Below are 13949 nucleotides of genomic sequence, written 5' to 3'. Positions count from 1 at the left end.
GCACTGTCAAAGCAAGACAACAGAAGGGAAAGTACTCTTGACAGAAAATAAAAGGTTGGTTTCACCTACTTGTTAAGTCTATTGGATCTCAGAACAATGTTTGTGCCAATTTGCATGAAGGTTTTAGGGGAGATGGTTTTGACATTCGAAGCAGTTCAGTCTTCACGGTTCCACTCGAGCATTCCTGATCCAATTCTTATCAAAATTGAATGATACACTCCATCATCTGACCACCCGATTGAAGACTTCAAAATGTGTCTCCAAAAGCACTTCAGTCACTCCTCTGATTGCTGGTGGATAACTGTTCAACATGGGTCAGCCCTTTTGCTTTATGGGACTGGATAATTGCAATGACGGAGCTCTTATTCGTCAGTATTGCCTTCCGGGCCTTTTGGTACGAGGAACCAAAGCTCTTGGTATACTAGAACTAAGAGTGGCGTTAAACACGATTAAAAGGAAACCTCTATTAAAAGCAAAGTTCATAAAAATTCAGTCAGACCATGTTACAGCATTGACATATATCGGAGAGGCACTAATGGCTCCCTTGCAATGAAAGAAACCAGCAGAATCATGCATTTGGTGGAGAATCCGGTTTGCTTGTCATTACGTTTGGATGCAGGTTTTTCAGCAGGCATATGCTCTCCAGAGAATGGCCTATATCTGGAAATGTTCCTACAGATTGTGCAGAGATGTCGTCAGACAAATGTTGATATGATCCCATCTTAGTTGAATCACAAGTAGTAGCGTTTCTTCTCAAGGACAAAGGACCCACGTGTTTTTAGCAGACGCTATGTTGGTTCCCTGAAATTTTCATCTAATTTTTGTTCCATCAAATAGCAGTTCTGAGCGTTCTAAAGAAGGTTAAAGAAAGGGTGATTCTGGTTGCTCCTGGCTGACTCAAAACGTTGGGATACATGGCCATCCACTGAGGTGTTGACTTGCTCCTGTGCAGACTGTTGCTACAATGGGTGGGTCTGCCTTTTCCAGCGAATTGTATTTTTTAGCATACTACCAGATCAGTGTGTGGCACAGTAAGGCGTCTTGGTAGGGAAGCTGTGTTGGGAAACTGCTCAGGTTTCGGTCCATGTGTTTCCTAGATTTTACAAGGTCAGTGATTTTGCATCCATAGATGCTAGTTTTGGATGGAAGGTGATGCACACTTCATCTACTAACCTTACGCGCCCATAGAGACCGCTTTGGGATTTACCCAAGGTTTCCACTGTCCGCCTGTAGGATGAAAGACCAAATGTATGGGTTTTATTTTTTGGTTTTTTTTCGTTATTTTATTCCTGCATTGGATGACACTGATCGCCAAATGTTTAGTTATCCTTTTATGTTACAAAGTCTATTGTTTTGTTTCTATCTATTCTGCACTGTGCTTTTTTTATTAGAAAAATAACTTTGTAGTAGACTGGATGGTATAGAGGGGAGGCGTTACAGACTGTGCAGAAATGTACCCACATTGCCGACTGAGCCTCTATACAACAAGTTTACAGTGTTCGTTAATAAACTAAGAGAAAATGAGGTATAAAGATCCTGTTTTTACCAGAACGGCATATACAAAAAAAAAATAGTTTGTTTCTATTTTAAAATGTATTTGGGTAAGTCAGTTAAGCATTTCATAATCAGTCTGTTCTCAGCTTGTGTGGGCTGACCCCAAGTTTTAACTTGCCCTTTGCTTTCATTTCAGTGTGTGCCCTATCTGATTGCAATGGGGACAGACCCTGAGCCATCCATGCGGAACAAAGCAGATCAGCAGCTGGTGGAAATAGACAAGAAATACACTGGATTCATCCATGTGAGTCCCTCTCCCCCCCCCAATGTATTCCCAGACATTCACTGCGTTCTGTCATTTAGTAGTAGATTAATCATTTCCTTTGCGTTTCAGATGAAAGCAGTGGCCGGTATCAAGATGTCCTACCAGGTGCAGCAAGCAATCATTTCCGACGCAAAGCGCGTAGTGCGTGGGTTCCGGCAAGACGAACCCACCAGTGCTCTCTGCTGCCATCTTTATTCTATGATACGAGGGAACCGCCAGCATAGACGAGCTTTCCTGATCTCTTTACTCAACCTGTTTGATGATGCTGCGGTACGGACAGATAAATGCTCCACCTATATTGTCCATTGATTCTTGTTTTGTCACAATGCTCCCTGCATTAAGTTGATTCCAACAGGATCCAGATCTACTTCCCATGAGCGTTTTTAATGAATTAATAGTTTTTCTTGTTCAGTGTCCATAGGGCTCCACAGGAAGACAATGGGGTGTAGGTGAGACTTGGAGGACCAGACACCAACAGCAAAGCTTTTCAATTCCAGGATGGCTCCGTTCATTCCCCCTATACCCCGCCCACAGCCTGAGGGCAACTTAGTTTCGTTGGTGTCCGCCAGGAGCTGGATCACCGTTTTAACAGTGGGGCTGCTATTAAGCAGCCCAAGCTTTATTTTATACTTTAGACGTCTGCACTGCTGCTCCATCACCCCTCCGCGGCGCCGTGACACCAGCCTCAGCTAGGAACTACCGGCGGGGCTCTGAGGGGCACCTAGCTAGCAAGCCTCCCCAGACTGCAGCCGGGGCTCAAGGGGACAGGTAAGGCGGATCCCTGATTGCGGGGACCCGCGTCTAAGCGCAGTCTTGCCTCCGGTCTCAGAAGTCAGACCGGAGGTGCTGATGTGGACACCAGGTTCGCCCAGCACTCCACTAGACCACCAAGGCGTTGCAAACACTGGCGCAGGGCACAATTATAGCCTGTGGACCCGGTGGTTAATGTCAGCATAGGGGAGAAGGCGCTTTCACTGCAGCCCCTCCTCCAGCTCAGGGCGCCACCTTTTATACCTCTCCCAAGGGCTAGGTTTATACAGCGCTTTATCCTACCAGCCACTGCGTTCTGTGTAGTTGATTTTAGTGCCCACTGCAGTTATATTGTATATTTTGCATTGTATGTGACTTGTTCTAGCGCTGCTGTCTGTTTTCTTTTTTTTCCTATTACTGTCAACTTATACCTTTCCCTTTTCTCTACTATAACCCTGGCATACTAAGTTATAGGGGGTTAATTGTACCTCACATCTCCCTATATTTGTGAGGGCTATCACAAACTATACAGTGCTGTTGCGCACTACACTGTGCCATATTACACATCTGGTTTGCTCACTGCACTGTCAGATTGTGTTACAGTATTCTTGCAGCTATGTCTGGCAGAGGCAAGAATAACAAGCACCAACTCTGGTAACTTGTAAGTCCTGCTCAGCAAGCTTAGCTTCAGAGGACCTCATTCAGGATGGTCCTTGTGCATCTTGTTATACTTCCTATGGCCATTAGCCCTGGTGTCCTCTCTGCCCACCCTGGGTAACGTTTTTACAGGTGCTGGCAAAAATTGCGGACCACCTAGCGGTCCCTGTGGTAGCTCCCCCTATGAGATGGCCACAGCAGGTCCTCCCTTTGCCTCCCCCATGGGTAGATGTATTTTCTACCTCAGTGCAGAGTCTGGCGGATACCTCTTCTGCCTTTCAACAAATACTGCAAAAGGACAGACCCTTACCTAGTAAACCTACTAAGCGTGCTGTGTTATCTTCCCAGACCACCCAGCTATCAGATTCTGAATTATCATATGGGGAGGCAGAAGACGCAGACCTCCCTGTCTGACTCCCCCTCGGGAGACGAGGAACCCCCTCTTAATTAAATATACCTGCACTTGTGAGAGCTGTAAAGTCTATTATTCAAATAGAAGAAACATAACCGGCTCCTACGGCAAAAGAGCCAGTATTTAAGAGACAACAGGTAGTTTTACCAGAATTTCCGCACACTCAGCTATCTGATCATTTGAGTGAGGCATGGAATATGCCCAGTAAAAAATTTCAACTGCCTAAACGTTTACATTCCTTTTACCCTCTTCCCGCTACTGATTGCACTAAATGGGAAGTTCCCCCAGCAGTGTATTCCCTCGTGACACGTCTGATCAAGAATGCTACCTTACCGATCCATACAGCAACCTCCTTAAAGGAGACTGCGGATAGAAGGATGGATGCTTGTCTAAAATCTATTTACTCTTACAGGAGTTATTACTCGTCCTGCTAGGGCTACGGCCTGGGTTTCTAAAGCCATTAAGAGTTGGGCAGAGACCCTAGAAGAGACACTTCCCTCTGCTTTGAGGGAACAGCTGTCCTACATATCTCACATTAGAGATGCAGCCTCCTATTAGGGTGAAGCAGCTCTGGATACGGCTCTCCTAGCTTTCAAGACATCTGCCACTTCTGTAGTAACCCACCGTATTGTTTGGCTGCGCTCATGGAAGGCAGATTCGGACTCTCTAAAAAGGCATTGGAGTCTCCACCTTCTTCTTGGGATATCCTGTTTGACCCAGAATTGGACAAGTTTGTGACTACCTTGGCAGCTTCCAAGATGGCATTCCTGCCCTCGACAGATAATGCAAAGCCTCGGATGTCATCCTTTTGGTCTTTTCGCCCTCAAGGAAAAGCTAGAGGTCAGTCCTTTCCAAGGCATCAATTAAGGCCTCCAAGCCTAGGACCAAACTGATCTGGGTGACTAGACGTCCACCTACCAAATCTGAAGACAAGCCTTCAGCCTGACGTGGCGAGCCCCCCCAGCAGTTCTTTTTCACAGGACCTTCATTGGACCCAAGCAAAGCCCTGCTGCTCCAAAAGGCCATTCAGTCCTTACTGCTCTCAGGAATAATAATTCCGGTCTCCTCCTCACAGCGAGGGAAGGGCTATTATTCTACCCTTTTCTTAATTCAGAAGCCCAATGGGTCTCATTGGCCTATCCTCTCTGAACAAGTTTATCAGGGTGCCCAGGTTTCATATGGAAACCCTCCGCTCTATTATCCTGGCTATGGAGCCTGGGGACTTTATGGTGTCTTTGGACATTCAGGGCGCTTAGCTACATGTACTTATAGTGCTTTCTCATCAACGATATCTCCGGTTTGCTATACTACAGCAACATTACCAATTTCAGGCTCTTCGTTTTGGCCTTTCAGCGGCTCCTTGGGGATTTACCGAGATCATGTCAGTTATGGCGGCCTATATTCGTCGTCAAGGGATCAGACTCCTCCCATACTTAGATACTTAGACAGTCTCTTGCTGTTGGCCAGCTCCCCAGAAATTCTTCACTGCCATCTACAGATATCCATTGCCTTTCTACAAACGCACAGTTGGCTTATCAACTGGAAAAAGTCTTCCTTGACACACACTCAAAGAATGGTACATCTGGGAGCCCTCCTAGACTCTCAGGTTTAGAGAATCTTCCTAACAGACTAAAATCTACTACAAAGTCACCAAGTGTCAATTCACTCTGCCATGCAGACACTGGGATCCATGGTGTCCACCTTCGACATGGTGGAGTTCGCTCAGTTTCACTCCAGGCTCCTACAACACTTGATCATCTCCAGGTGGAACGGGCTGCCCCATCTGCTCAGATCCCAGACAATGGGCCTCTCCCCAGAGGTTCGCCTGTCCCTAGCTTGGTGGCTACAGACGTCCCACTTAGACAAGTGAAGCCCCTTTTGGATCTTGGACTGGGCACGCCTCACCACAGACGCAAGTCTCCACGGGTGGGGCGCAGTGACTGGCCAGCACTCTTTCCAAGGCCACTGGACTCCAGCCAAGGTGATCTTACCAATCGACGTCCTGGAACTCCGAGCTATCTACAGAGCTCTCACTCTGGCTCAGGATATTCTTCAGGGCGGGCCAGTACAAGTACAGTCCAACAACGCCACAGCAATGGCCTACCTCAATCACCAAGGAGGCACTCGAAGTCAGGCAGCAATGGCAGAACTGTCCTACATTCTCACATGGGCCAAACGCCATAGTCCAGCCATTTCCGCAGTGTTCATACCAGAAATTCTCAATTGGGAAGTGGATTTCCTCAGCTGTCATGACGTCCATGCAGGAGAGTGGTCTCTACATCCAGAAGCCTTTCTACTCCTGATGGACAATTTGTGTCTACCAGATGTGTGGACCTCAAGGACAAGGGATCCCAACGCGGCATTTATCTGTGAGGTGGACCTTCCATTCGGCGTACCTCTTCCCTCCAATATCCCCCCTTCCTTCGGAAGTTCAAACAGGAAGGGAGCACAGTCCTGTTGGTAGCTCCGGCTTGGCCCAGATGCCATTGGTACTCCGACCTTCAAAGTCTCTCCGTAGACGTTCAACTTCCTCTACAACTAGACTTGTTGTCTCAGGGTCCCTGTCTACATCTGGACCTGGCCCGCCTGTCTTTAATGGCTTGGCTCTTGAGACATCCCACGTAAGGGCTAAGGGATGTTCTAGCACTGTGGTTCAGACCATGCTCATGGTGTGCTCCTAGAAACTATGACCTCCCAGGTTTTAAAGTTTCTAGAATACTTGCCTTTCTACAGGCTGAACTGGATTTTGGCTCCACCTAGCAGCTCTGAAAGTGCATGTCTTTGCTGTCTCCATCTGGTTGCAGCGCAGCATTGTTCCTCTACCGGATGTTCACACCTTCCTGCAAGGAATATACAACCCCCCTTTGTCCCTCCTGTGGCTCCGTTTGATTTGTCAGTGGTTCTCCAGGCACTTCAGGAACCTCCATTCGAGCCCCTTGTCAAGGGGCTCACTGCGACGACTGTTCTAGCTATAGCATCTGCCCGTAGGGTATTGGATTTAGGGGCGCTTTCATGTTCCTCCCCCTTTTTGTTCTTTCATCAGGACATGGCTGTTCTTAGAATGTGCCCTGGCTTCCTTTCTAAGGTGGTTTTTCATTTCCACCTCAATGAGGAAATTGTGGTTTCGGCCTTTCAATCACCAAACCTCTCGGTGAGGCCTCTTTGGATGTGGTGTGTGCTCTGAGGACCTATGTCGACTGTACTAGTTCCATCAGGGCATCAGACTCCCTCTTCATCCTCTATGGATTCCATAAGAAGGGATGGCCATTTAACAGACTCTGGCCAGATGGATTCGCATGACTAATTCACATGCTTATACGCAGACTGGACTTCCTGTGCCAGCTTCAGTATCTGCTCATTCTTTTCGCTCTGTGGGTTTTTTGTGAGCAGCCTGGTGTGGCGTCTTTGCTGAACAACTATGCAAGACGGCTGCGAGGTCCCCTGTCCACACCTTTCTTAGGTTCTATGCCTTTGATACACTTGCCTCTCAGGATGCTTCCTTCGGGCACCGGGTTCTCCTATCCGCTCAGGAGTATCCCCGCCCTTGAACAACTGCTTTGGGACATCCCCATTGTCTCCCTGTGGAGCCCTATGGACTGAAAAATAAAAGGAGAATTATGGTAAAACTTACCCTTGTTAACTCTTTCTTCCAACTTCATATGGTCCACCGGGCACCCGTCCTGATGCACCTGGCTTCTATGGGTTTCTTCTCTTGGTCACTTGTTTCCTTCTCTGTGTCAGTGTGATTCTTAATTGTACCAGTCTTCCTTCTCTCCTATCCTGCTCATGCCTTGAGCTTGTTAACAAAACGGAGTTGCCCTCAGACTGTGGGCAGGGTATAGGGGGGAAGACTGGAGCATCCTGGGATTGAAAAGCTTTGTTGTTTGTGTCCGGTCCTCCAGGTGCCACCTACACCACATTGTCTCCCTGCGGACCCTATGGACTTCGAAGAAAGAGAGTTAACAAGTATAAGTTTTACCATAACTTTAATAGCTTTAAGCTTTATCTCCTTGCACATGAATCTCTCATGTTACCTCTGCATGCATCAAATGAGCTCCTTGCAGATTTTAGTGTGCAGGTCCGAGTAGCTAGTTACAATTGCTGCTACCTATCACTGTAGGTTCTTTAGCAGTAACACAAAGTCAATAAACACTGCCAACCTCATTGCACAACCTAACATTGGGTACTTCACTTCCCTCTCGTGTTCAGTATGCAAATTACCTTGCAGTCTAGAATGTAAATAAACAACCTCTATATTTTAGAAAAAAACACTATAATAATGTGACAATATGATGGACAATCTTTTTAATGGAGTTTTTATTGTAGTTATTTAGTTTAATCTATTTTGAAACATTTTTCATTTTCTCTCTTTTAGAAAACAGAAGTAAATATGCTCTTGTACATAGCGGACAATCTAGCCGGGTTTCCATATCAAAGTCAGGAGGAGCCTCTGTTCATCATGCATCATATAGACATTACGTTATCTGTTTCTGGTAGTAATCTCTTGCAGTCATTTAGAGAGGTAAGTTTTCTGTCCTAATTAACCCTCTGTGTGTGTTTTAGGAAGTCTGGTTCGTCCTTCAGTCAAACATGTACCCATCGGCTTTAGAAGCTTTTAATACATCTCCCGGTTTGTTTCATGGATTATGCTGTTACTACTTAGAGAACCAAATGGGGCTGTTAGGACATTGCTCTTGTTGGTGGGGGTTTGATAGTTGTGGCAAACATTTAAAAGAGAAGCTGGGAAGAAGCTGCTATTGGGCATGTGCTTGCTTTATCGAAACCCCCTGCTGAGAGGTTATATACACTGTGTGTTGTTCTAAATGAGTTATACAAAGCTGAGCAAAGCCTTCTTCCTCTTTCAGTCTATGGTGCAAGCGGTGAAGACCAAGAAAAAAACCAAGCAGCAGTCCTCAGAAGAAGAAAGTAGCAGTGAAAGCGAGGAAGAGGTAGCCAGGCCGAGGAGGTCGCGGAGGCGAGCGACCTCAGAGTCTGACTCTGACAACGAAGACGACGTGGATTATGTCCTCAGCTGCCTGCCGAGTGATGCTGCTCCTCTTATAGAGTTTGCAAATGCCTCACAAGGAATTCTGTTACTTCTAATGTTAAAGCAGCATTTAAAAAACCTCTGTGGCTTCTCAGATAGGTAACTTTTTTTGTAGTTAAGAAAAGTTTCCACTGCTATGTTTTGTTTTTTTTTTTGTTTGTTTTTTAATCATTTTTATATTTTTTTTACAAAATTCACATTTCCTTGTATCGTCTTAGTTTAAATCTTCAGATACACCCAAAAGCACTGCTCTTATGATATGTGCGAGTCTTTATTACAAAAATTATATAAATATTTTTTCTTTTGTAGTAAAATTCAAAAGTATTCCCCGTCGGAATCGGCTAAAGTATATGACAAGGCTATAAACCGGAAAACGGGGTTCAATTTTCACCCTAAGCAGACTCTGGAGTTTCTCAAGAGGGACATGGCCTGTACAAAGATTAATGATGACATCAAGAGGACGATTGCAAAACAATATTTGGACGTAAGTGTACTGTCGCTATATGGCTGTTACCCAGTAATATACTTGAGAAACGGTTCCTGTATTACCCTTCACAAACGACATAAACCTCAATATGTACTCTGGATTAAATGTTCCCCTCACTGGCAGCATTAGCAATGAGAGACACTCTGGCAGTGTAACGGAAGAGAACGTGTCATCCTGGCGCTTGGAGCCTGATTCAGGGGTGGGAGCACTGCCGATGTTGGACGAAGTGGAGCGTTTTTTTTGCTTATGTCTGTACAGAGCCACAGTTGTAATTTCAGGTGCACACAGGGAGGATTGTATTGTTAATGTAGTGGACTGCTGCAAGTGTTGCTGGTGGCCTAGGGATGATGGCCGATGTTAACTAGTTTTGCCATTGATGACCGAACCAATGGTTCTCTGCCATCAATGAATAGGTTGGAGCTGATATTTATTATTTTACTGACAGGACGGAGCTTAACCCCGCCCCCTGGTGGTTGCTAAGCTCCAACCTATTTTTTGATTGGACCGCGGCTGAAATACTGGCAGCGGAGGTGACCATGGAGGGGGTGCAAACCATAGATGGTTTGTGTGCCATCGATGGTAATCACCGATGGGCCCATCAATGGTAACCATAGATGGATACCCCACCAATGGCCATCCCTATGGTGGCCTATAAGACCCACCAATCTCTATTTCTGCCTGAATGGTTGCTGCCAGTGGGTATGTCAGTCCTTGCCCATTCGGATGCACGTATATACGTACACGAGGGATGGAGTTTGTAGCAGCTGACAAATGACGCCAACAGTCGCAGCAGTTAGCACTTCTGCGCCCACCTCTGAATGAGGCCCATCATGTGCTAGCGTATTCCTGTACGAAGTCCTGTCATTGGTATACTAGCAATATTAGCCTTTGTAAGGGTGCAGCTCTCTCATGACTCTCTGCGCTCCTGTTCACTAGATGTAGCTGCTAAAGCTGCATTCTAATGCAGGCACAGTAGCGTTTCCACAGTATAATCTACCAGGTCTCCTCAAAGCTAGTTCCTGCTGGTTCACACTTTTGTCCTTTTGTTTTTCTCTTAACTTCTCCAGTTCAAGTTGCTGATGGAACATTTAGACCCTGATGAGGAGGAAGAGGAAGGAGAGGTATCTGCTAGTACAGATGCCCGAAATAAAGCCATTACCAATTTACTTGGCGGTAACAGTCCTAAAAATAATGTGGCCGAGACAGAGGAAGAGGAAAGTGAAGGGGAGGAGAAGGCTGGGGGCACGTCAGGGGTAAGTAGCCATGTACTAACTTATGTATTGTAGATTAGTGATGTTGCACAAGGATGCAGCCTTATTTTGTTGGCTTAGCCAATATTCATGATAATGCAGCCAATGACCACTGGTGATTCAGAATGTTACTGCTTCCTCGGCCGCAGTGTCTTTAGGTCCTACTGTGTTGATTGGCTGAATATTGGTCCAGCTCACAATTGCTGCCTTGCGTTTTGATGACATGTACACATTATTGCTTGCTGTATGAGGCCACACACCTGTATGTTCTCTTCGGTACTCAACAGTCTATGTGCATGAAGAACAATGATCATTTGCAGATTATAGCATTGTTACCTATGTTGGGGGAGGTGTATTTGCATGTGGAAGAATTACGTATATGGGGATGCCTCGCTGCTCTGTTTCCTGAGTGTATGAGTCTTGGTCTTTAAAATGAACCCCTGCTCTTTCCGCTTTCTCCTTCACACCTTTTGGTCTGTTGCAAGCTTCTTACCTCCTAAGCTCCAAGCTACCTTGTTCCTTCACCAGCAGCTGCTTGAAAATTCCTATTGTGTTTTTTTTTTTTTTTTTTTTTATCTTGCCCTACTAATTCCTGTTGTATGCATGGTCTGTGGACAAGACTTTTATATTTACTTTCAAATTACCTCTTACCTGGGTCTCTGTGATCAGTTTTAAACCGTTGTTGTTAGACAGAGCTGTAAGGCGCAGATCACCAGTGTCCGTGCTGCTACTCTAACAACAGAGGCCGTTACTTGCCACAGCACTGATCAGAATCCAGATTGGGGACATAATCCCGTGGTTTTTTTTTTATTTATAAATAGATGTACGGTGTGTGTGACAGACTATTCCCTTTCTACAACACTACTGATCTTTCTTGGAAAGAGAATAGTCTGTTTCTTTCTACCAATTTAGATTGTAGTGTTTTGTATAACGGTTGTCGGAATGTATGAGAGATTTGGTTGATATAGTATCATAAGTCCTATGCACCGCTATAGCGCATAGAGTAATGAGGCTAAATCCTCATATAATTGGCTTTTTAAAAGCTCCAGTTAGCTCACCATTCTGTGCTGAAGGGATGTACATCACAGAGAGATATGAGGTACTTTCCTACAGCAACCCCAGTAATTTTCTGAAATGCATCAGGTATAAATTAATGTCTAATCGCAACGGATAAAAAAAAAAAATGGTGATTCTTTTTCTATTTCTCGGAAATTTTGTGTAGTGTTTCACATTAGTTCTAATCCAACAAAACCTGATGTATGTCACTGTGCTTGTGTTTTATAATGGATGAGCTGTGATTATGACTGACTGGTCCCTGTGCTGTGGTTTGTTTGTTTTTTTTTTCGTTTTTTTAAATTAAAAGTTAGGTTTTTTTTTTAAATAAGTAATATTTGCTGTGGGGGTAAGAAGCTATTTTGTAGCTAGACTTAACCTTTTATACATCTTTTTTTGTAGAAAGGGTTTAGCGGAAAAGGCAAAAAAAAACGTAGAAATTGAGATTTATCCAAAGTAAAAGGTAATTTTAATTTAGATTTCCTCTTCTATTCTGTCCCTTTTTTCTTGCTATAATTTGTAACACATTGATAGATTTTAAATTTGAATGCGGTTTGTCGGTGGTACATATTAAAGACCTGACGCTCCCTAGGCACTTGTGGTTAAAATGCATCCCACAGACTGGTTGCGTGTGTGCTGGCAAACTTACCACGGTGCCTGGGGTTTAGAATTCTTTGTCGGTAACTCTGACTTTCCAGTTAAGCTAGTCTCCCCTCTCTCTCCCCCTTCACCTCTCCTTGTGTAGTTAAGAAAATCAAAAAGATTATCAGACTCGTCAGACACAGGAGCGCAGATGAATGAAACAGTTGAAGCCCAGGATGTTATTGCAATTTGTTGTCCAAAGTACAAGGACCGGCCACAGATTGCTAAAGTTATTCAGAAAACCAGCCATGGATATCGTGTTCAGTGGATGGCGGGCTCCTACAGTGGCACTTGGGTTGAAGCCAAACGGCGTGATGGACGAAAGCTTGTGCCTTGGGTCGAAACAATTAAAGAGTCGAACATCATTTACAAAAAATTAGCTCTAACGAGCGCAAATAAGCTGACTAATAAAGTTGCTCAGACTTTACGATCGCTGTATGCAGCCAAGGACGGGACTTCCAGCTAATAATACATTTGTATATTTGCAGCCAAATTTACAGGAAAAAGAGAACAGTCAAACTTGAAATCTCAGCAAAATTCTGGCAAAAAAATAAAATAAAAAAAATGTAAAAGATCTGTTTTATGAAACGTAAGAATGGAACTTGGCGGCCTGAAGGAAATGTTTGGAAAACATTGTTGTGGGAGCTTCCTTCGCTGTTGTACAGCAGAAACTTCTCAGTTCATTTTTACTCCCACTGTATTATAGTTTAACAAAAATTTGTTTATATCTTGAAGAATACTTTCTGTTTAAAAAAAAACAAACAAAAAAAAATTACAAAAATAAACAAGTGAATGTTGAAAATTAGTCTGTTAATGTTCTTAATAAAGTGTTCTTGGAGTTTAACCTAGCAGCGGATGGCTTTCTTTAGCTTAGCCCGGTTTCCAGGGAAGCGTCAACTTTTTTATTATTATTATTTTGGTTTTTTATTTTAATTTTTTTTCCAGGCTGTAAAATGGCAGAATGTTCTGGACATATATAATTTATTCTGTTGGAGGGAGGGGAAAGCATGCAGTATCTGACCTATCTGCAGGAGATTATTTTTTCCCTTTTTATTTTTTTGGGGGTTTGTAAATGTAGATTTTGATGTACTAAGTCACCCTGAAATTATACAAGAAGGGATCCCGAGAATACCTGCTGGAGAAAATACTGCAATAAATTTTTTTACTTCTTTGTTACTTGTCTGTTTCCATTTGAATTTCTTAATGTAAAGCTGTTTTAAATCCAATTATATTATTTTGCAGTCTTTTATGTAAAAGTTACATTTTTGACACAAGGCATAAAATATTGTTTATACAGTTTGTATAGGCTAAAATAACCGGTATCTTTATTTTCATCCCTTTTTAAAGGTTATAGACACGATTTAACTCCCGATTTTATTGTATCTTGATATATTTAGTGTTAACTATATGATTTAGCACTGTGCCAAACACATTTTCAAGAATGTTTGATATAAAAAGAAACTAGTGTATTCCTTGTATGTTTCAATTTCTTTTCTTTATTATTTCCCAGAATGATACTGATGAGCAATCTGAGTGAAAAAAGTTTCTTGTTGTGGGTGTTGGTTGTTTGCAGAATACACAAACAATTGGATCCAGAAAGGAACAAAAATTGCTCCCTGTAGAAAATTATTTTATTCCAGTAACATTCTTAATATTATATAACACATGAAGATTGATAGGAGGTGGTGTGTGTGTTGACTGTTGTGTACCATTTTAATGCAAGTGGTGTGATGCAACTGGCCTATGTGGGAACACAAAAGGTGTATTATTCCGCCCCTATCTAATATTTAATTCCTATTTCTCAACCCATATTTTATATTCAGAATCCAATT

General features: G+C 43.7%; 1 protein-coding gene across 3 annotated transcripts in view; it reads left to right on the top strand.

The window, feature by feature from the left end:
• Positions 1–13586, top strand: part of NIPBL (NIPBL cohesin loading factor) — a 186451-nt gene extending 172865 nt beyond the window's left edge. For 2 of the 3 annotated variants that reach the window (XM_088462229.1, XM_088462228.1), the window contains exons 41-47: positions 1691–1798; positions 1889–2089; positions 8014–8160; positions 8504–8784; positions 8995–9169; positions 10240–10425; positions 12221–13586. In XM_088462229.1, the coding sequence (XP_088318355.1) occupies positions 1691–1798; positions 1889–2089; positions 8014–8160; positions 8504–8784; positions 8995–9169; positions 10240–10425; positions 12221–12583 (1461 nt within the window). In that variant the 3' untranslated portion in view covers positions 12584–13586. Of the gene's footprint in view, positions 1–1690; positions 1799–1888; positions 2090–8013; positions 8161–8503; positions 8785–8994; positions 9170–10239; positions 10426–11877; positions 11939–12220 lie in introns of all 3 variants that reach the window. The other variant, XM_088462230.1, reaches the window with a different exon arrangement.
• The last annotated feature ends 363 nt before the right edge of the window (positions 13587–13949 follow it).

Source organism: Taudactylus pleione, unplaced genomic scaffold (assembly GCF_031769625.1).
Source record: "Taudactylus pleione unplaced genomic scaffold, aTauple2 ptg001165l, whole genome shotgun sequence".
Taxonomy (NCBI): domain Eukaryota; kingdom Metazoa; phylum Chordata; class Amphibia; order Anura; family Myobatrachidae; genus Taudactylus; species Taudactylus pleione.
This window is presented reverse-complemented; position numbering and strand designations above follow the sequence as displayed.